We start from the raw sequence: 23,544 nt of genomic DNA, 5'->3' as shown, positions 1-23,544 counted from the left end.
AACTGGATTCGGAGATGACATTCTTAACTACTGCTTAAGAATCCCTTTTGTATTTCCCTGCCGTTGATGGTGTTTGTAACAAATCTTCCGTCAGTGTCATAACTTGTCACATCCTCTACCACTCTAGTTGCTTGTGTCCTAACCTCTCTCGCTCATATATAGTTCTGTAAGGGGAACGGGGTGGAATACCTGACGGGCCGGGTGTGGATCGGCTTCTGGCTTATCATCATCGTGGTGATGATGGTGGCCTTGGAGGGCAGTTTCCTGGTTCGCTTTGTCTCGCGCTTCACCCAGGAGATATTCTCCTGCCTCATCTCACTCATCTTCATCTTCGAGACCTTCTCCAAGATAGGCAAGGTATTGTAAACCTGGAGCTCAGTTGACTGACTATAGTATTGAAACTGATAGAAACTATTTAGTGCCCTTATTAATGCTAAAAGCACTTGAATTTGTAGAGGGGGGATCAAATCTGTCTCTAGATTGGACTATGCTCACAACATGGGGTCGAAATAATACATTGCATAATATGATGCAAAATGCATCTTACTGTGACAGAACTTAAAAAATACAGAATGTATCTTACTTGATTGTTGACATACAAAACATTTTGGGACCGTATCGACAGTGGACTAATAAAACAAAATACCAAAAGATAGTTTTTGAGTGGTATTTTCCTTTTAACAGGTAAGTATTTTGTGATTGAGTTGCCCTGATCCGAGAATAAAGTGAATGGGACAGAAAGCCCGACTATAATCCGGCTTCATGAGTTCAGGAATGTTACTATTTTCAGACCTTTGCCAACACAAGACTTTGAAGGGATTATTTGTCTATGAATTAATCTCCATTCTCAGAACGTGTTTGTGCGGGGACCTTAAAGGTATAATGTCAGTTTTAATCTCTCTGAAGTCGTGTTGAAGTGATCTCGGTCTGAGGGAGGTAGTGCGTGCGTGCCAGCGAAGCGGTGCTTTAATGCAAACCATTTTTCTGTGTCGCCGGGCAGATTTTCGTGGAGCACCCGCTGCAGCGCTGTTCCTCTGGCAACAGCACGGCAGAGAACTCCACAATGGAGAATAGCCCCCTGGAGCTGTTGCTTGGCAACGGCACCATTTCGGTGGTGCCGGTGAAGGTCTGGAGGGAACCCAACACAGCACTGCTCTCCCTGGTGCTCATGTCTGGAACCTTCTTCATTGCATTCTACCTGCGCAAGTTCAAAAACAGTGCCTTCTTCCCCGGCAAGGTAAGATACAGAACCATTATCAGGATGTATGTCAATTTAATACAAACTTAATAAAACTAAACATAATTATTTTGGAGTTTATTGTCGAATCACAGAACATTCCTCCCTAGTGTCCCTTCATGCTGTTTTTGTGTTGTTCAGCTGCGTAGGATCATTGGAGATTTCGGGGTCCCCATAGCCATCCTCATCATGGTCCTAGTGGACTACAGTATACGTGACACTTACACACAGGTGAGCAGTACTGCAATGACAAGAACTCCAAAGACCTTCATTAGTTTGTTAATTGAATTGTTTCGATTAAGCTTAACTTCTGTTTTACTGATAAATTCTATAGAACCAGTTTCTTTGAAGACCTATTACGCCATGTCATTACCCTCTATAACACACGTCACTTTCTCCCTGACCTTGTGTAGAAACTGAGCGTGCCCAGTGGCTTCTCTGTGACCAGTCCTGAGAAGCGTGGCTGGGTGATCAACCCCCTGGGCATGGACACCCCGTTCCCCATCTGGATGATGTTTGGCAGCATGCTGCCCGCCCTGCTGGTCTTCATCCTCATCTTCATGGAGACACAGATCACCACGTGAGTCAGGATCACAAGACCCTCCCATCCCCCAGGGTCTTCTTTCCCAGAATATTCAAATCAAAATCAAAACAAATCCAACTTTATTTGTCACACGCGCCGAACACAACAAGTGTAGACCTTACCGTGAAATCCTTACTTACAAGCCCTTTAACCAACAGTGCAGTTCAAGAAGGGTTAAGAAAATATTTACCAAATAAACTAAAGTAAAAAAATAATAAAAAGTAACACAATAACATAATTAAAATACATGGTGTGAATAGATGGTATATACAGTGTGGTGAGGACACGCATGGACATTTACATTTGATGTATTATATATTTATCATATTTAGTCCTTCTCAACCATCTGCCTTCTTCCTTCCTTCCTTCCCTCCCTCCCTCCCTCCCTCCCTCCCTCCCTCCCTCCCTCCCTAGGCTGATAGTGAGTAAGAAGGAGCGGATGCTGGTGAAGGGTTCTGGCTTCCACCTGGACCTGCTGGTAATTGTGGTGTTAGGGGGCACCTCGGCCCTGTTCGGCCTGCCCTGGATGGCAGCCGCCACCGTGCGCTCCGTCACGCACGCCAACGCCCTCACCGTCATGAGCAAGGCGGTCGCCCCAGGTGACAAGCCCCGCATCCAGGAGGTCAAGGAGCAGCGGGTCACAGGGTTGCTGGTGGCCATCTTAGTAGGTGAGTGTCTTGTCGGCTAAATGTAGAATAGACTAGAATGGAAGATGTTTGGCGCTTCTAAAAAGTTTAACTTAGCTTCCTCCCATTGACTCCTCCCTTCTCTAGTGATTTGAAAACATAGGATAAAAACAAAATATACAAGCAAAATATCTGTGACTTTGCTTCTGTTGACTTGGCTTTTCCCATTCTCATTATTTTACATCAGACTGAAAGAAGAGGCAACTGTAATAGAGTATTAAGATGCGCTCAGGTTTTCAGTCATTTCTCTAAACTCTTCCTCCCTTGTCCTCCAGGCCTTTCCATCGTGATCGGAGACCTCTTGCGTCAGATCCCCATCGCTGTGCTGTTTGGCATCTTCCTCTACATGGGCGTGATGTCACTCAACGGCATCCAGTTCACCGAGCGCCTGATGCTACTGCTGATGCCCCCCAAGTACCACCCAGACCACACTTACGTCCGCAAGGTGACCACGGCACACAGTCACAGAGAGAAACTTAGAGCAGTGGCACTAGGTCCGTATGCATTATGATCTGAAAGGCAAAACGGATTCTAGTTCAGCAACCCCTACTCTGAGACACTTGTTGGTTCCCAAAACCTTTTTGGCCCTGATTCACAGAATAACTAGTCTGCCTGATGCCATACTCAGTCTTCCTGACTACAGAATCTGGAGAGGCTGATATGATGTTGTAGGCATGATGCATTGATAATGAAGGGGGGGAAGGGGTGCATTTTCTTCTGTATGTTTTTCTCATTCAAACACACAACGCATACAGCCACACACAGCCCCCAAGCACCGCCCCCTTCCATTACAGCTCAGTGGGTCAAAGCTGTCCTTTGCTGTGTACCACGTGGGTCACATCAGCCATGCTACCGAAGAGAGCCTTTCCTGTATAATCCACTATATAAACCCGTAGAAGCTATTTACCCCAATGGGATACCAGACTGTGTATACATACTGTGTGTTATACTGTATCATATGCATGATTTTCATTGTCCCATTACATGTGTATAACGGTAATCCACCACATTAACCCATAGTCACTGTGTCCCCCCAGGTGAAAACGCTGCGGATGCACCTGTACACGCTGATCCAGCTGGTGTGTCTGGCGTCGCTGTGGGCCGTCATGTCCACCGTGGCTTCGCTGGCCTTCCCCTTCGTCCTCATCCTCACAGTGCCCGTTAAGATGTTTCTGCTGTCACGTATCTTCACCACCCGAGAGATGCAGTGTGTAAGTTAGCCCACACGGCGGCACACTAGGCCCATTCACTAGCTTTAGGCCAATTCACTAGCATTCAACCTATGGGCCCTGGTCAAAAGTAATGCACTATATAGGGAATAGGCTGCCAATTGAGACGCATCTACTGTCTAAACTCTGAGGACATTTGAGGAAAGGGCCTTATGGCACATTATATGAAAAGCGTAGGGAGTTTCTACTTGAGGCTGTCTGATCTGCTTGTTCTTCAGGGGAGTTTTAGGCCTGGCTTGGTGTAAATTGACTTTTTACCCTGTATAAAACGCTGTACATTTGATTGATTGAAGAAAGATTTACAATTCATCTACCTAATTCAAATCAATCAATCTTAATCAATAGTATAGCGAGTGCCTTGCTCTAACATTCTGCTCTCTTCTCTCCCAGCTGGATTCTGATGACGCAGAGCCCATCTTTGATGAGAGAGAGGTCCATGACGAGTACTCAGAGATGCACATGCCTGTGTGACCCACACCATCATATGCCTACCTATCGCTAGATTCATCCCTCAGTGGCCAAACCAACCTGCCAATCACTCTACCAGCCAATGAGAAGCCTGTCCAAGGGAAAACCCTATATACCCAATTGACAGACCATCATTGAGCTCTGTCGATCCTGGCTTCCATTGGTTTAACCACACCTGACCGAAGGGCAAAGGTGTCGTATGCAGGCTTGGTTCCCTTTCAATCTCATTCACTTGGACCGAGTTCAATTGGATGCCATGAATGATTCAACGGTTTCATGACAACATACAAGCGGTCTCATGATGACACACAGCAGCAAATGGAGACCCATTATAGGGGGCACATCATGTCATCGGAAGGGGTTAGGGGTCGGAGCACTTTGTGGCGTTAGGGATGAATACTGACTGAAAGGTCCAACCAGTTCAGCATATTTATTTTATTCATCATCCATGTTTTTATATATTGCTACATATTTTTTTAAATATCAGTGGAGGATAGGTTAAAATTAAATTGTGTTATATAGATTTCTAATTTCAAGGTTTATTCCAATGACATGACATGATATATATATATATTGTTTAATACACAATGATACATTTTTCAACCCTGAAAGGGTGCGCTGATTCACATTGAATGTGTGGATGATTACATATGGGATACATTCCTTGAGTCAATATATTTTAAAATATTGATATTTTATTTTATTTTGTTCTCTTTTTATGTTTAGCTCTTTCAGCTCACTAAGCGCCTTATGAAGATGACGATAACTGTACTGAGGAACGTAGATGTAGATGTTGCCTTATTTGTTTTAAACGGCTGTAATTTCAACAGTCACTTTTAAGCTCAGCACTTTTTAAGATACCAAATTTGGAAATTTGTTTTTGTGTAATATTAAATTAGTGTTTTATATTTGACTTTAGGTGTCTTCTTAGTCTATCAAATACTAAGCTGTGTAAAATAAATACATAGATGCCTTACATTTTTATCTCCATACCATTCCATTAGCTAGTACGGAAGGAGTCTGATTTTTATGTTTCCAAACAATTGCAAAGGGGACACAACCTGCTCCAATGTCCGACTGATATCAAGCTAATAAGGTAGTGGATGGAGTCCAGTGATTTTACCAGTAGTCATTACAACACAGTACTTAACAGGTCAGCAGTCACAGCGGTCTTGTGGCGGCGTGATGAGATGTGGGAATCTGTCTGTGATTGTGTGGTTTGTTCTGACAGAGAAACGATATGCAAAATACATGTTTTTTTTTTAAGTTCTTATAATCATTTGTTTTCATCCAGTCATCATCTGTGCTTATTTGACCGCTGTGGTGGCTCAAGCCTAGCGGCAGAGAGGAACCAAATGTAACCAAAGTACACATGGTAGTACCAAATGCTTTTAAAGTACTGTACTGAACGTAAATGTAACTCTCCCCAAACTTTTTCTATGTAAATTGACTGGAACTATTTGTCCGTATATGTAGTACTTTCACATGTATTTGAGGTACTCAAGTGGGATCCCTCAAGTGCTACACATTCTTACACAGTGGGATCTCTCAAGTGCTACACATTCTTACACATTTATGAAGTACTGTCTACACGAAATAGTTATACAGGTAAATGCCAAAATAATGGAAGCACCTGAGTAAATGAGGAATACAAATTATATTGAAAGCAGGTGCTTCCACGTGTGGTTCCAGAGTTAATTAAGCCATTAACAAACCATCATGCTTAGCGTCATGAATAAAAATCCTGGGTGAGCTATTATTTTGGCCACCATGGCTTTGCCCGCATAAGATGACAATGCCCCATCCACAGTGCTCAAGTGGTCACTAAATTGTTTGAGGAGCATGAAAACGATGTAAACCTTGAGCCATGGCCATCTCAGTCACGCTTATGGGAGATTCTGGAGCAGATCCTGAGACATTGTTTTCCACCACCATCAACAAAACACAAAATAATGGAATTTCTCATGGAAGAATGGTGTCACATCCCTCAAAGAGTTCCAGACAGAATCTATGTCAAGGTGCATTGAAGCTGTTCTGGCTCGTGGTGACCCAACGCCCTATTAAGACACTTTACGTTGGTGTTTCCTTTGTGTTCACAATGAGGGTGATAATGCAGATGCAGTATATGTCCTGGGGGGGACATCTTTGAGTTCTCACTGTCAACCTGTCGGCATAAAGCTTGTCAATTTTTGAGGAAAGGACTTATTTGTTTATTTTCTGTGTGAGTGGTTTTATTTCTTGCCAGACCTCGGCCATGTAAATAGTTTTTAGTGTGGTTAGAACAATCTAATGTGGTTCAGTCATCTCTGTTTCTTGACACCTGGTTAATGATGTTTCCAAAGTGGGCAAAGGAGTTCAGCAGGTCAAGACCATTCTCTTGCAAAATTCAATTTTATCATACATCTAAGGTAATTTGAGTAATTATATTATCAAGTGTCGGCTAGAAGCAAATGCATTGTCTAAAATGCATAAATGATACTGTTGACCAAATTTCTGTTCAGTCCGTGTAGAGTTGACAATCACCTTTAGTATTTCCCATGCCACAGGAATGGCTTGAAGCCTTTTTAACATATTTTTTTATATGTATGTACACGCACACTACCAGTCAAAAGTTTGGACACATCCACTCATTCAAGGGTTTTTATTTATTTTTACTATTTTCTACATTGTAGAATAATCGTGACGACATCAAAACTATGAAATAGCACACATGGAATCATGTAGTAAGCAAAAAGACTTAAACAAATCAAAATATATTTTAGATTTTAAATTCTTCAAAGTATCCACCCTTTGCGCGCTCTTAGGATTCACTTGGAATTCTTTTCCAACAGTCTTGAAGGAGTTGCTGATCAGTTGTTGGCTGCTTTTCCTTCCTTCTGTGCTCCAACTCATCCCAAACCATCTCAATTCCGTTGAGGTCAGGTGATTGTGGAGGTCAGGTCATCTGATGCAACACTCCGTCACTCTCCTTGGTCAAATAGCCCTTACACAGCCTGAAGGTGGGTTGGATCATTGTCCTGTTGATCAACAAGCGCAAACCAGATGGGATGGCTTATCGCTGCAGCCATGCTGGTTAACTGCCTTGAATTCTAAATAAATCACAGACAGTGTCACCAGCAAAGCACCATCACACCTCCTCCTCCATGCTTCACGGTGCAAACCACACATGCGGAGATCATCATCCGTTCACCTACTCTGCGTCTCATAAAGACGCAGCAGTTGGAACCAAAAATGTCACATTTGGACTCATCAGACCAAAGGACAGATTTCCACCGGTCTAATGTCCATTGCTTGTGTTTCTTGGCCCAAGCAAGTGTCTTATTTTTATTGGTGTCCTTTAGTAGTGGTTTCTTTGCAGCATTTTGACCACGAAGGCCTGATTCACGCAGTCTCCTCTGAACAGTTGATGTTGAGATGTGTCTGTTACTTGAACTCTGTGAAGCATTTATTTGGGATTCCATTTCTGAGGCTGGTAACGCTAATGAACATATCCTCTGCAGCAGAGGTAACTCCGGGTCTTCCATTCCTGTGGCGGTCCTCATAAGAGCCAGTTTCATCATGGAGCTTGATGGTTTTTGCGACTGCACTTGAAACTTTCAAAGTTCTTGAAATGTTGCGCATTGACCTTCATGTCTTAAAGTATGATTGACTGTCATTTCTCTTAGCTTATTTGAGCTGTTCTTGCCATAACATGAACTTGGTCTTTTACTAAATAGGGTGATCTTCTGTATACCACCCCTACCTTGTCACAACACAACTGATTGTCTCAAACGCATTAAGAAGGAAAGAAATTCCACAAATTAACTTTTAACAACGCACACCTGTTAATTGAAATACATTCCAGGTGATCCACCTCATGAAGCTAGTTGAGAGACTGCCAAGAGTGTGCAAAGCTGTCATCAAGGCAAAGTGTGGCTCCTTTGAAGAATCTCAAATATGAAATACATTTTGATTTGATTAACAATTTTATTTGGTAATTACATGATTCTATATGTGTTATTTCACAGTTATGATGTCTTCACTATTATTCTACAATGTAGTAAAAAATAAAGGACAACCCTTTAATGAGTAGGTGTGTCCAAACTTTTGACTGGTACTAATGTGTGTGTGTGTCTGGAGTTAGACCTATGAATATTATTTTTTAACCTGAAATGCACTCATTTGATTTTTAAGACTGTACCCCATGTCTCTGTCTTTTCCTTCTCAACGTTAAGCACTTCTTCCCATGGTCTATGTCATGTATTTGTGCCTGAATAGATCTACAGCTGCACATGGTTGTATACTGCATGTGATTGTGTGACATTTTACATGTGTCACCTGAATGTGTCACCAGCGTCCTATCTGTTTCAGTTTGTCAATGAAGTTCAATAGTTTCCACTTTTAGAATGCCCATGAATCAGGGCCCGTATTCATAAAGAGTTTCAGAAAGGGGGGCTATCTGCATGGCTACTAAAACTCCTTGCTCCAGCCAAACGCTACGCCAAGCCCACAGACTATAGTTTGTTCTCTGCAATGAGTCTGGATCTGTGTACCTCCCTGCCGATTTCTGGAACGCAAACACATTCTAACCGTTCGAATTGGTCCCAGAAACCGATGGGTTGGGCCAGAGCCGAAACATACTTTGGGTAAAGCGGCGTTTTGAAAATTCATCATTGACTTTGATATTCTGATTTGTTAGAGATTATCCAATTGCTGCCGACTTTTTTTTTGATTTTGTACAACACCCCTCATTTTGACCTCACCACATTTTGACCTCAAACGACTTCAACGATGGCAAACAGCGGAATATTTCAGTTTGAGTTGTCAGGCAATGATGATATAGGCTCAGATTTCCTTTTTAGATCCTAATGAATAGGATTATATGGACAGAGGGGACCTGATCCTAGCACTCCTTCTCTGAGACTCTATTAATACATGTCCTGATCCCTCACATGAATTGCGTTGTGGCATAATGTGTTGTCTTAAAGGGTGTTGTGCCGATGTTTTAAAAGCTGTTGCAGTAATGCATAACCATGGACAAAGTGTTGGGAAGCAGAATGTTAGTTTTTTTCGTGGAAACGGGGATGGATGGAGGGAAGGTATTCTGTACATGATTGGCAGAGCCCACCATAAACAGTTTTTTGTATTCTTTTAGTTCAATTTCAAAGGAAACACAAAATATTCTGGGTGTTCGTTGCTTATGTTCAGTGTACATACATAGTTCAAATATTGATAAGTAAAGTAACTTTTATATTTAACTTGACCTGTGCTGTGGTGCTCTTTTTATTGAAGAATTCCACCAACATACAGTCGGAAAGTATTCGGACCCCTTGACTTTTTCCGCATTTTGTTACATACAGCCTTATTCAAAAATGTATTTAAAAAACAAAAAGTACCCCATAATGACAAAGCAAAAACAGGTTTTTAGACATTTTTGCTAAAAAAACTGACTTCAGACCCTTTACTCAGTACTTCATGGAAGGACCTTAGGCTGTGATTACAGCCTCAAGTCTTTGCACACCTCTATTTGGGGAGTTTCTCTCATTCTTGCCTGCAGATCCTCTCAAGCTTTGTCAGGTTGGATGGGGAGCGTCACTGCACAACTATTTTCAGGTCTCTCCAGAGATGTTCGATCGGGTTCAAGTCTGGGCTCTGGCTGGGCCACTCAGAGACTTGTCCCGAAGCCACTCCTGCGTTGTCTTGGCTGTGTGCTTAAGGTCGTTGTCCTGTTGGAAGGTGAACCTTTGTCCCAGTAGGAGGCCTTGAGCACTCTGGAGCAGGTTTTCATCAAGGATCTCTCTGTACTTTGCTCTGTTCATCTTTGCCTCAATCCTGACTAGTCTTCCAGTCCCTGCCTCTGAAAAACATCCCCACAGCATGATGCTGCTACCACCATGATTCACTGTAGGGATGGTGCCAGATTTCCTCCAGATGTGACACTTGGCATTCAGGCCAAAGAGTTCAATCGTGGTTTCATCAGACCAGAGAATCTTGTTTCTTACGGTCTGAGAGTCCTTTAGGGGCCTTTTGGCAAACTCCAAGCAGGCTGCATTAGTCCCTTTTACTGATGAGTGTCTTCTGTCTGGCCACTCTACCATAAAGGGCTGATTGGTGGAGTGCTGCAGAGATTGTTGTTCTTGAAGGTTCTCCCATCTCCACAGAGGAACTCTGGTGCTCTGTGACCATTGGTTTCTTGGTCACCTCCCTGACCAAGGCCCTTCTCCCCCAATTGCTCAGTTTGGCTGGGCGGCCAGCTCTAGGAAGAGTCTTGGTGGTACCAAACTTAATCAATTTAAGGTTGATGGAGGCAACTGTGTTCATGGGAACCTTCAATGCTGCAGACATCTTTTGGTACCCTTCCCCAGATTTGTGCCATCCTGTCTCAGAGTTCTATGAACAGTTCCTTCGACATCATTGCTTGGTTTTTGCCTTGACACGCACTGTCAACTGTGGAACCTTATATAGACAGGTGTTTGCCTTTCCAAATCATGTCCAATCAATTTAATCTAACACAGGTGGACTCCAATCAAGTTGTTGAAACATCTCAAGGATGATGAATTGAAACAGGATGCACTTGAACTCAATTTCGAGTCTCATAGCAAAGGTTCTGAATACTTATGTTATACTTATATTATGGGGTATTGTGTGTAGATTGAAGAGGAAAAAATGTTATTTAATCGATTTTAGAATAAGGCTGTAATGTAACAAAATATGGAAAAGGGGAAGGGGTCTGAATACTTTCAGAATGCACGGTATATTTTTTTACAATCAACTTATACATTACTAATTCAAAACTATGTTTTATAATGTTGAAATATAGAAATGAAAATAGATTTTCATCATGTTGAAATTAACCTCAGTTTTGTAACTAGGTCAAAAACAGAGCATGACCATATCTACACATTTTCCTTTGTTGCTCATCTCCCGTCCAAAAACAGACATCCGAGATGTCTCCCAGAAAAGCTTGTTTGTCTTTAGTGTTCATCCCAGAAGTCAAGTGGGTGGTACTAATACAGAACAATGACCTCAGTCAGTCTGCTCCACACACACTGGTAGGAAGATGTCTGCTCTGCTGCTGTTGTTGTTAAGTGCTGGAGTCCTGCTGTCTTCTATTGAAGCTCAGGAGGCTTACAGTAAACTCCCTGACAAGTACAGGAAAGGAGTGGATCTGGCTCTGCAACAGCTCAACTCTCATTCTGGAGTCCAGCGCCGTTATCTCTTCTTCAAGAGTCTCCTGAAGTCCGACATAGAGGTAAAATCCGGTGCCATGAATCATGTCTTTATTAGGCTCTATTTGGTGCATGACAAAAGTAAAGACAAAGAACCATGGAAATTTCCGTTACTGGGAGGTTGTTTTTCTGAGGAATGTGGCAGAACCATTTTGTGTAGACCTCGCTGGTAAATGTTTATGGTTTAGTCTACAATGCTTTTATACATTTTTTTCTTCTAGCCTGGATTTGATGTGAGCTATATTTATCACAATTTCTACCTGAAAGCCACCAAGTGTGGAAAGGGAACAGTTGACGTCACGCAATGCAAGTTCAGGGACGACCGAGTGAGTACCTGGAACTGTCTGAGAACAGTTGCTCTGAATCATCAACTCCCTTAGGGCTTTCATACAATTCCATGAGTTATCGTCGACAGATCTAAGTCTACAGCATAGAATAAAAATGTATATATGATGCTGTTGTCGACACTGTCATATTGTGTGTATTTCTACAGCCATTGATAGACTGTGCAATCTGCTACAAAACCTTTGCTGGAAATATTGAGAAGGAGCCCAAGCCGTATGTCCACTGTCTCCACAAACCAGTTCTTACAGAGGTGTGTTGGATCAATAGTTGTCCCTTCCCATTAAACAATTTCAATCCCTTCTATAACAAAGTATGCTAATGAGAAACATTTTAGAATTTTCATGAGGAAAACTGAGAATTGTCAATATACTGGTTCCTGTATGTACACTATCACATGAGAGATGAACTCTTTCATATAATCTAATTCAGAAAACATACAGTAATTTCAGTGATTTGTTCCATCACATCATAGAGTAAACATTTATTTTGAGGACATTAATATTGTAAAGGTTTTTGAAGAGGAATATAAACATGTTAATTTCCCCTCTTTTAATGTTGTGAATTTCAGGATATGAAGACAGCAAGAGTGGATCGCTGTAACACAATGAGTTACCAAAGTGGAGACGCAACTATCCTGGCTTCAAAGGGTTCCAAGTGAAATTCTTGGCAATGGGAGTAATGTCGTTTTGTGGCCATGATAAAACGTTTGTATTGCACGATAGGCTTACATCTGAATGTAGTCTGTAGAGGCACCCTCATTTCATCTGTATTCGTTATTCTGTGTTCAACTTCCTCAAGTACAGTATCTAACAACTTTAAACACACTAAGGTTTGTGTTTTTTAAAGATGCCTATATCGGTCTGCTAATACAGGACTAGTGCACTACTTTTGTGAAAAAATGTTAAACTCTCAACTACATTTAGTTATCAGCATTTGTAACTTGAGTCTGATAATAATCTGTACAAAACAGTTAATCTGATAATACTTGTGGAATATACAAATATTGCTTGATATTTGTTTTCCTGTTTCTTGAACTACTTTGCAAATGCAACTTATTTCTCTGTGGGGACTGAAATGGTCGATTCATTCTTTTGACATTTTAGTAGATTCTCTTTTCCAGAGCAATTTACAGTAGTGAGTGCAGTGGTGGAAAAAATATCCAATTGTCATACTTGAGTAAAAGTAAAGATACCTTCATAGAAAGTTGCCCAGTACAATTCTACTTGAGTAAACATCTAAAAGTATTTGGTTTTTAAATATACTTAAGTATAAAAAGTAAATGTAATCGCTAAAATATGTGTAAAAAGTAGAAGTAAAAGTTTAAAGAATTTAAAATTCCTTATATTAAGAAAGCCAGGCGGCACCATTTTCTTGTTTTTTAATGTATGGATAGCCAGGGGCACACTCCAACACTGACATCATTTACAAATGAAGCATGTGTTTAGTGAGTCCGCCAGATCAGAGGCAGTTGGGATGACAAGGGATGTTATCTTGATAAGTGTGTGAATTAGATCATTTTCCTGTCCAGCTAAGCGTTCTAAATGTAACGAGTACTTTTGGGTGTCAGGGGTACATCATTTTCTTTAGGAATGTAGTGAAGTTAAAGTAAAAGTTGTCAAAAATATAAATAGTAAAGTGAAGTACAGACACCCGAAACAACTGCTTAAGTAGTACTTTCAAGTTTTTGTACTTAAGTACTTTACACCACTGAGTGAGTGCATACATTTTTGTACTGGTCCCCTGTGGGAATTGAACCCACAACTACTAGTGTTGCAAGTGCCATGCTCTACCAACTGAGCCACATCACAAACCATTTAACATCTCAATGTACTAAATTAATGTATTGTGCATTGTTTTTCTTCATGGTGATTAAAAGTCTTCAGGTACCAAACTTAGATGTACAGTATAATACAGTAATGTTCATTTACATTGTGGTTTGTAAGGATGGTAAATTAATACTTCACAATAAGTGGTTGTTTTCCATGTTATTTGATCAAGAAAAATATTAAAATTTGATGTGCATGTTTTGTGTCTGTGCCCATAACTTTGTTATTTCTAGATTCCATTGGAATGATAATCCCAGAGAAAGGGACAGGACAACAACTCTTACAAATCCAACTATTGAATCCTGCAAGATATTGTTCTTAAATATACAACTACCCTTTTTTTTGCCAAAGCAGAGATGGGGAAAAAAGAAAAGTATTGCCTGCTCTACAGACGTCTATATCGGTCCGCTAAAACTAGTAATGGCCCAGTGCACTACTTTTGTTGAAAATATTTGTTATTCCTATTTTTTACATTCAGATTTTTCAGGGGATGCTGCAGCACCCTCAACACCCCTACCTACCGCGGCTATGTTCACGGATGCTACCTATCCTCTTAAATATCCCAGGAGTTGAGCTGGATGCATCCCTTCTGTGTATTCGCTGTGAAAATGTTGAAAGTTGAGTGTGGTACACTTTAATTTCAATCAAGTTTTATTCAGAAAAGATTCATCCGAGTCATTGGTGTTTCTCCCTTCCAAATAGCACACAGGTGGACATGATAGGGGACGTTCCTGTAGATGTTGCAGCACCTCCCATTCCTCGATAGGAACGTCAAGAAAAAAAGAGCAATTGAGCAACAACAAAAAAAGAGCACAGTTGGCTGATAGAATGTTTAACGCTTCGATCAGACCGATTGTGTCTATGCTATGTAATAAATTCTGCAGTCTAATTTTTTTATTTTGTAATCCAATTTTTTTATTGGATATGTGTGCCACAAATGTTCAACATTTGCCTTTTTGCTATTATTTCTGTCAAGTCTATGCATACAATTTGATGCATATGTTGGATCCAAGGTACAGAACATGGAACACACTGTAACTACTTCTGCAACGCAATGCTGCAAGGGAAACGCAGCGTTCTATGGAAATGAATGTAATTCTGGTGTACCAAAACGCACTGACACTTTCATTGTCTGTGTGATCTAGGCATAGGGCTCTATTCGTCCGTATCATGCCAATTACGTGTTACAGCATGTTGTGATTTGAAGGTAATGTTCCGGCATTAGCGGAGACTGCGTTTCAAGCTAAACGCTGCATATGTCTGCTTTATCTGAAATTACCAGTGGTGTAAAGTACTTAAGTAAAACATACTTTAAAGTACTACCATATATTTAAATGTACATATTCTTATTACATCCCTTTACATGGATAAGGTAGTTGTTGTGTGAATAAGTGTGAATGAGGTAGTTGTTGTGGAATTGTTAGATTACTCACATTAACATCTAACAATGTGTATGTGACCAACAAAAATAGATTTGATTACCTAAGTAGTTTTTTGGTATCTTTTGACAACTTTTGCTATTAATCCACTACATTCCTAAAGAAAATAATGTACTTTTTACTCCGTACAGTTTTCCTGACACCCAAAAGTACTCGTTACATTTTGAATGCTTAGCAGGACAGGAAAATGGTCCAATTCACACACTTATCAAGATAACATCCCTGGTCTTCCCTACTATCTGGCGGATTCAGTAAACACAAATGATTTGTTTGTAAATTACGTCGTGTTGGAGCGTGCCCCTAGCTATCAGTAGTAAAAAATCAAGAAGTTGTTGCCATCTGGCTTCCTTAATGTAATTTGATACTTGTGTACATTTTAGCAATTACATTTACTTTTGATACTTAAGTATATTTAAAACCAAATACTTTTAGACTTTTACTCAAGTATTATTTTACTGGGTGACTTTTACTTGAGTCATTTTCCATGAAGGTATCTTTACTGTTACTCAAGTATGACTATTGGATACTTTTTCCACCACTGGAAATTACCTTTACATTTCTAGGTTGCACTTCCACTTTTGCGATACAGATTGAATAGAGCCCTAGGCTTGTTCTAGTCATTCCCAGCTTCTGAGTAATAGTTTTGTTTCTCGTAAATGTTTTACCCGGTGGGTCCACTGTCCACAGAGTTGCCTTAGTCAGGCTGCTCCACACACACTGGGAGGAAGATGGCTGCTCTACTGCTGCTGTTGTTGTTAAGTGCTGGAGTCCTGCTGCCTTCTATTGAGGCTCAGGAGGCTTATAGTAAACTCCCTGACAAGTACAGGAAAGGAGTGGATCTGGCTCTGCAACAACTCAACTCTCATTTTGGAGTCCAGCACCATTTTCTCTTCTTCAAGAGTCTCCTGAAGTCTGACATAGAGGTAAAAAAAAAACAATGTTGGTTGTTGTTACCACTAAATTGCTAGATACAAATATGCACTGACCATGAAGGGCTAAAACTGAGGAGGACCTTTTGAGGTTGAGATCAGATCCATACTAAAGTGTTAACATGTTACTAACAGTGGATAATGCAACTTCAACACCATTTTTCTTTCAGTCTGGGTTTAATGTACAATACATCTACCACAATTTCTACTTGAAAGCCACCACCTGTGCCAGGGGAACCGTTAATCCAAGCCATCAGCGATGCCAATTCAGGAATGACCGAGTGAGTAATATACTTGTACTTGCTTCTACAGGTTCTATTGTTCTTTATCAAAGCTTTTGAAGAACATAAATTAGTATTTAAATCATGAGGCACTTCTAAATTAATTCAACAAATGTATTTTTAAGTTGCTGGAGATAAAGTTTATGACTGCTGGCATATCATTACAGGTTATAGATGTAGCACCATGATAAATCCATATTTATTTTGTGTGTATTGTAACAGCCACTGATGGACTGTGGAATTTGTTACAAAACATTTGCCGGAGAGATTGAGAAAGACCCCAAGCCGTATGTCCACTGTCTCCACAAACCAAAACTAACAAAGGTATTTATTGAAACTTGGCACGTAATGTGAAAAATCTATTTTTAAATGAAAAGTGTTAGAAATGATGTCACAGCATGAATCCATTTCCTTTTGTTTCAGGCTATGTCGACAACAAGACAAGAGCACTGTCGCAAGATGAGCTACACCAGTGGAGCCCCGACTCTCCTATCCAGCACCAAGAATGATACTGATGAGTGAAATACCATAGAATAGATGGTTCATGAGACAGAATTAGAATGTACTGCATTTATAACACACTGGTGGAATTTTTAGTTTGTGCCAAGATCACTATTGTTTAAAGGGCATACCACCACTTTTCAAGTTCATATTCATTATCTCCAGCACCATACCAGTGTCTAAAAAAAGATCCAGTGAAAAATGATGTCATCAAAAGTAAAAACATTCTAAAAACAGTGATTTTCAAACACTATGAGATTCATGGTCACGCAGGAGCAGGAAAATGCCCTTCCCCTGGCTAGAAACTCGTTGCATGTTTTGAAAATCACAGTTTTTACTTTTAATCCTACTCAATGACGTCATCAAGTATATATATTTTTAGGAGCTTTCTTAGTTTTTAACCACAAAATGTAAAAACGTGTCCTTTTCATACACTGATATTGTGCTGGAGATAATGAATATGAGGTTGAAAAGTGGTGTAATTGCCCTTTAACTACATTTTATAACATTTGATAAAAACAATAATTTTTATCAAATCATTTTTGTGAGCCATTGCCATATTGATTTCATGCTTCCCTTTTCCAATTCCAACAAACAACTTCATGACTAGGCAGACTACGAATCAACCATTTGACTCTGTTGTGTTGTGAGACATCGTTTTCTAGGTAATAAAATTCATAGAAGATCAAGAAAATGGTATTGTATCACTGCTATTCATTTTGGAAAGACAATTCTAGTGCTGGTAAGTTACATAACTGCTTAGGGGGAGTAACAATGTGTAACAATGCGTAATGTGTAATGAAGTCCACATAGCTAGAGACCTGCCTTTTCCCAGGCGGTTTCAGAGGCGTGGCAACGGCCCCCCCTGAAATATAATTGGCCACCCTTAGTTGCCTCCCATCCTCATTGGGTCAGAGCGCTGTCAATCGGGCTCAGATTGGACAGAAAAGATGGTGCTTTTGTTCTGGCAGTTTAATTCTAGTGATGATAAATTCCTGCACATAACAGTTACATAACTGCTTAGGGGGAGTAACAATGCATGAGTTGTGTAATAAAGTCAACATGGTCAGAGACCTGCCCTCTCTTGGTGCCCTCTCCAGGGGTGGTTTCAGATGGGTGGCAACGGCCCCCCCTGAAATATAATTAGCCACCCTTTGTAGCCCCTCTATATTCATTGGGTCAGAGCTCTTGATTGAACAGCCTGTATCTCAGTTGAGTTGAAGAAAGCTGCGCAGAAGAAGTGGCAGCTGGCTAGTTCTACTTCATACCTTTCAGAAGAAGTGGCAGCTGGCTAGTTCTACTTCATACCTTTCAGACCGTCACTACCGTTGGAAGTATGGATTATATCCCTCGCCCTCAGCGCAGGTTGAGTAATAATAACAACAAAGTCACGCTGGTGACATGACGGTGTGGCAGGACATTCCCGCATCATATAAAACCATAAGTCAGACCACGCACTGTGTCTTATTTCTTCTCGCAAAGTTAGCTTAGCTTTATGTGCAAGTTGGCTGCTCCACTGCTCCCATTTTTCGGATTGCATCTTCCGGTGGGGTGAACTAAACTCTGTGTGAGTTGTGTGTACTGTCAGTCTGTCACCAACAGCCTGTGACCTATGGGTCAGAGCATGGAATTCACCCTCCATGGCTGTGTGACAGCTCTCCCCTACCTTAACCCTTTTATCGGAGGTGTCGACTTTAACATTCATTTGAAGACTGTTATTGATCTAATTAACTACCTATGTTTTATTGTTACCTGTAAAGATGTGCACTGAGAGTCGGGAAGCAAGTACAGGGAGTGAATATTTAAGAAATAAACGGAACATAATAAGAAACACTAACAGCACACAGACATGAAACAAAAACAATAACTCCTGGGGAAGGAACCAAAGGGAGTGACATAAATAGGGCAGGTAATCAAGGAGGTGATGGAGTCCAGGTGAGTGTCAATAAGCGCTGGTGCGCGTGAGGATGGTGACAGGTGTGCGTAATAATCAGCACTCTGGTGATCTCAAGGCCAGAGAGGGAATATACATGACATTACCCGATTCAATTAATTATGTAACAATTAACTCATTAGGACCTGGGGCACCACGAGAGCGGTTCTTTAAAGAGTTACCGTCTCCCGAATGAAACTCTAAAAGGTCTTTACCTATCACGTCTATAAACAGTCAACTTAATAACCATAACGTCGTATCATATCATCATTCTGAACAGTCGTAACCTCCTTGCATCTACAAAAACTTGAGCCTTTCTTAAGATTCAGTACTACACAAATTGGTTTAATTATTTATTTACTAGCTTAATAAATGGGAACACAGGATAAAATTTGCAGGTCCTCACCAGACATCACCGGCAACAATGTCGCCTATGGGCACAAACCCACCGTCACTGGACCAGACAGGACTGGCAAAAAGTGCTCTTCACTGACAAGTCGCGGTTTTGTCTCTTCAGGGGTGATGGTCAGATTCGCGTTTATTGTCGAAGGAATGAGCATTACACCGAGGCCTGTACTCTGGAGCGGGATCGATTTGGAGGTGGAGGGTCCGTCATGGTCTGGGGCGGTGTGTCACAGCATCATCGGACTGAGCTTGTTGTCATTGCAGGCAATCTCAACGTTGTGTGTTACAGGGAAGACATCCTCCTCCCTCATGTGGTACCCTTCCTGCAGGCTCATCCTGACATAACCCTCCAGCATGACAATGCCACCAGCCATACTGCTCGTTCTGTGCGTGATTTCCTGCAAGATAGGAATGTCAGTGTTCTGCCATTGCCAGCGAAGAGCCCGGATCTCAATCCCATTGAGCACGTCTGGGACCTGTTGGATCGGAGGGTGAGGGCTAGGGCCATACCCCCCAGAGATGTCCGGGAACTTGCAGGTGCCTTGGTGGAAGAGTGGGGTAACATCTCACAGCAAGAACTGGCAAATCTGGTGCAGTCCATGAGGAGGAGATGTACTGCAGTACTTAATGCAGCTGGTGGCCACATGTCACGCCCTGGCCATAGAGAGGCTTTTATTCTCTATTTTTTTAGGCCAAGGTGTGACTAGGGTGGGCATTCTATGTTCATTTTCTATGTTTTGTATTTCTTTGTTGTTTGGCCGGTGTGGTTCTCAATCAGAGGCAGCTGTCTATCGTTGTCTCTGATTGAGAACCACACTTAGGTAGCTTTTTCCCACTGGGTTTTGTGGGTAGTTCATTTCTGTTTTGTGTTTTTCACCTTCCAGGACTATTTCTGGTTTTCCCTTTGTTGTTTTTGTTAATTCAGTGTTCAGTTCAATAAAGAAATATGAACACTTACCACACTGCGTTTTGGTCCGACTACTCTTCCTCATCCGACGACGAAAGCCGTTACACCACACCAGATACTGACTGTTACTTTTGATTTTGATCCTCCTTTGTTCAGGGACACATTATTAAATTTATGTTAGTCTCATGTCTTTGGAACTTGTTCAGTTTATGTCTGTTGTTGAATTTTGTTATGTTCATACAATTATTTTGAAGTTTGCTGTATTTATTAAGTTTGCTGAAAATAAACAGTGAGAGGACGTTTATTTTTTTGCTGAGTTTATTTATCCACTTGTCCTTCAGACAAGGAGGTGACTGAAAATGTTGTTGTGTTTGATGCAAGAAACCACTTTACACAATAAAATGCATTATTATTCCCATACCATTATTAGAGAGATTCAGACAAATTATGCTACCCTCTGCCTATTGGCTACTTATCTTATTCAAACCTGTCTCAAATTACAACACTGCCCCTTTAAGACAAAAAGAGCTCTTTACTATACTAACTTTTCAAAGAAAATGTACACATTTTGTGCTCTTATAGGAAGCAACCACTCCCCCATTGCTGACTACAAATTATCTATAACTGGGCAAAGGGTATGAAAAAATAGCAAAGAATATGGAAAACATGTGCACGCTGGCTACATGTAAATCTCCTTTGATCTCAAAACAAGAGCAACTTGGTTTTGCTGCACTGGTCTGTAGAGTACAGTAGGACTGAGTCGTGCATGTCAGTGCAATAGAATCCTACTCCGATGTGTTCTGCCTACAACAAAATCTCTTGCATAGTTAGTTTTGCATACTAAGTCTTGCATAGTTCATTTTGTTTAGGTATGTTGCAAAGAAAGTGGCTAATATTGCTTTGATTCGATCACAACTTCGACCACATTAAATGGAAACATTGATAGTGTTAACTAAGGGGGAAAACTCTAGTTGAGTTGAGTTCCATCTGCATGTGCTGATATTTCTTCTGCGAAGCAGTCCAGGGGGAGCTACATGCAGCTGAGAGGGAACATTGATCACAATGCTCTCTATAGCGCTACCAAAGGAAAGTGTTTGTTTCGAACGTGAGTGACTCCAATTGTTGGCCTGTACATGCTCTAATTCACAGGAGGCTGCTGAGGGGAGGATGGCTCATAATAATGTCTAGAAACTAATGAATGGAATGGCATTAATTTAATACCATTCCACGCATTCCGCTCCCACCAGTACCACAAACCCATCCTCCCCAATTAAGGTGCCATCAACATCATATGCTCTAATTGTATATTTTGTGTCCCCCACAACTTCAAACATGAGTTCCAAATATCTGTAACGGTTGCCCCAGCCTGAGTTGTTTTATGCACGTGATGTCAGAATGCGCTCACTGTTCCAAAATGTAATTGTTGCGCAACAGGACAGTTAACACGTGCTGCCTGCTAATTATCTATAGGCTGTGTTTCAACTTGTCAATTTCAAAATATTTTCTAACAGTGTTATTTTCTAACAACAGTTTTTGAATTGAAGTTTGTTCCGCCTCATTGATTCACATAGAAGTAAATAAAACTTGTTCGAAAGTAATTTGAAATTGACAAGTTGAAACACAGCCTATAGATAATTAGCAGGCAGCGCGTGTTAACTGTCCTGTTGCGTAACAATCAGATTTTGGAACAGTCAGCGCATTCTGACATCATGTGCATAAAACAACTCAGGCTGGGACGACCGTTAGAGATATTTGGAACTCACATGTGAAAAGGTTAGGTCACCACAGAAATTAGTGTGAAGACCAACATGACAGACATTAAATTAAAAAAATTGTTTTGTAATCTAACAATAAAAAAATAAAAAAATGAGTTGTTTATACAAAACTTTACTGCATTTGGTCATCCCCAAAATGTGGCCTTTGAAATGTTTATGTTGGTGCTTTTCCATGTGTTCTATGTTTGTGCTTTTCTAATAACCATTTTCTGTGTTCATGGACGTGACTGATTGAACAAACCCTACAAAATCAGTATCTGCAATTTGGCAGTACGCCCAGACCCGTGCTTTGAGAACGATATCTCAGTTTCAAGGTCTCAGCTTCGAGAGAAGAAGCCTTGTGATGTACTGATCTGTCACATGCATGACCCCGTATTGGTTGGTCACATGAGTGAAGCAAACGTTAATGATTCATTAATTTTGAATAAGCTAAATCATGTAAATAAGAGAACTAACGGTACTGCCCCATGAGAGCTCCTGACAGACGTGGTGCATCAAATTTGGCTCATTTAAGATTGACTACAATTTGGCGTCACAAACCCGATTACTGATTCTGCCTGCAGAGCTTTCCAGTGGGGGTCTGCGAGGAAAACCGGTGGCACATTTTATGAAGCGTGAGAGAAATTCCCATCTGACCAAAAGATGACTAGACCCGCCCAGACCCTTATAGAGAGCTGCCCAGTAGGAAACACATAATCCGCGAACAATTGAGGGACGGCAACTGATTTCAGTAAGTCAATTTCAATGAATCTGTATAAAAAAATAAAAAAAAACTATTTAAAAATCAAGGCGAGTAACGCATAAATAGGTACCCGTATTCTTATAGAGAGAAGGATATTCACTAGTTTTATTAGAAGACTAGAGCGAGGGCGTAAGAGTGCCATGGAAAGCCCCACTGACAGCTATCTGTAGGCATTCATAAGAAACATCTAAGAGGACTGCAGCCACTACAAATAACACAAGGTATTTTTGAGTATGGGGTGTTATTTAAATGTATAGCAGTATACATATGGTGCATAGCAAGTAACGACAAGAGAATCGTTGAAGATGCACATGGGTAATAAGGGAGATTACGGGGGTGTATTTGGTAATAGTACTAAATAAATGTGGATGTGAACATTGTGAGATATGACATATTAAGATGTGAGAGAAAAATGATGTATTTATCTGCTTTGTTTGATGTTAATAGTTAACAATTAAATGCTTAACATTGGTAAAGAGATTTTTATAACTTGCAATACTGTGCTTCTGAGAAAGAAGAAGTTTAGATGTATCATCAAGGACATGGGGCGACTCAGAGATAACTTGTAGCTTGGGATAGAGATCAACTCGAGGAACAAAATGGACCTGTATTGTTACAAATTCATCTTCTGTCTCTGAGCCTCTGAGCTTGACCACAATTCTTCGGCCCATCCTGTTCTTCTTTTATAATTTTTACATGTTATCCTCTACCTGTATATCCAATTGCAGTGGTGGACAGAACCCTAGATAACGCTACAGATCGGAAAAACTCAGCTCACAGAACAGTTTGGGGCATTCATTCACCTCTTTCACACGTGAGCTAGTTCCCTGACAGCGCTCATTCACTCAGTAGTTTATAGCTACATTTCAATCTTATGATCAAATTTCAACATTTTATCCATATTTCAATGTTGTTATCCAAATTTAAATCAGTTTATTGTCAAAATGCTGAAGAGATGAGTCTTCAGTAAAGACTTAAAGGTTGAGACCGAGTCTGCGTCTCTCACATGGGTAGGCAGACCATTCAATAAAAATGGAGCTCTATAGGAGA

The 23,544-nt window shown here is 40.8% G+C and overlaps 3 protein-coding genes across 27 annotated transcripts in view; all 3 read left to right on the top strand.

Annotated features, from left to right (window-relative positions):
* The window catches only part of LOC110489906 (anion exchange protein 2), an 81,499-nt gene extending 72,059 nt beyond the window's left edge, over nucleotides 1-9,440 (top strand). For 23 of the 25 annotated variants that reach the window (XM_090199767.1, XM_090199776.1, XM_090199769.1 and 20 more), the window contains 8 exons: nucleotides 163-357; nucleotides 1,001-1,237; nucleotides 1,379-1,468; nucleotides 1,651-1,817; nucleotides 2,235-2,488; nucleotides 2,782-2,951; nucleotides 3,544-3,717; nucleotides 4,126-9,440. In XM_090199767.1, coding sequence (XP_090055893.1) covers nucleotides 163-357; nucleotides 1,001-1,237; nucleotides 1,379-1,468; nucleotides 1,651-1,817; nucleotides 2,235-2,488; nucleotides 2,782-2,951; nucleotides 3,544-3,717; nucleotides 4,126-4,206 — 1,368 coding nt within the window. In that variant the 3' untranslated portion in view covers nucleotides 4,207-9,440. The remainder of the gene's footprint in view (nucleotides 1-162; nucleotides 358-1,000; nucleotides 1,238-1,378; nucleotides 1,469-1,650; nucleotides 1,818-2,234; nucleotides 2,489-2,781; nucleotides 2,952-3,543; nucleotides 3,718-4,125) is intronic. The other 2 variants (XR_016486630.1, XR_016486631.1) reach the window with 1 other exon arrangement.
* A 1,191-nt stretch (nucleotides 9,441-10,631) lies between these two features.
* Nucleotides 10,632-13,778, top strand: LOC110489905 (uncharacterized). Its single transcript, XM_021562882.3, has 4 exons — nucleotides 10,632-11,434; nucleotides 11,633-11,737; nucleotides 11,905-12,006; nucleotides 12,325-13,778. Exons 1-4 carry the CDS (start codon nucleotides 11,243-11,245, stop codon nucleotides 12,412-12,414), a joined length of 489 nt encoding a protein of 162 aa, XP_021418557.1. The 5' UTR covers nucleotides 10,632-11,242; the 3' UTR covers nucleotides 12,415-13,778.
* A 36-nt stretch (nucleotides 13,779-13,814) lies between these two features.
* LOC110489904 (uncharacterized) lies at nucleotides 13,815-17,426 on the top strand. The gene is made up of 4 exons (XM_021562881.3): nucleotides 13,815-15,944; nucleotides 16,121-16,231; nucleotides 16,454-16,555; nucleotides 16,655-17,426. The coding sequence occupies exons 1-4, from the start codon at nucleotides 15,750-15,752 to the stop codon at nucleotides 16,751-16,753; spliced, it is 507 nt and encodes a 168-aa protein (XP_021418556.1). The 5' UTR covers nucleotides 13,815-15,749; the 3' UTR covers nucleotides 16,754-17,426.
* Nucleotides 17,427-23,544: the final 6,118 nt, after the last annotated feature.

Source organism: Oncorhynchus mykiss, chromosome 15, assembly GCF_057628025.1.
Source record: "Oncorhynchus mykiss isolate SJ-2025 chromosome 15, ASM5762802v1, whole genome shotgun sequence".
Lineage (NCBI taxonomy): Eukaryota > Metazoa > Chordata > Actinopteri > Salmoniformes > Salmonidae > Oncorhynchus > Oncorhynchus mykiss.
Note: the sequence above shows the minus strand (reverse complement) of the source record. Positions and strands in the feature narration are given on the sequence as shown.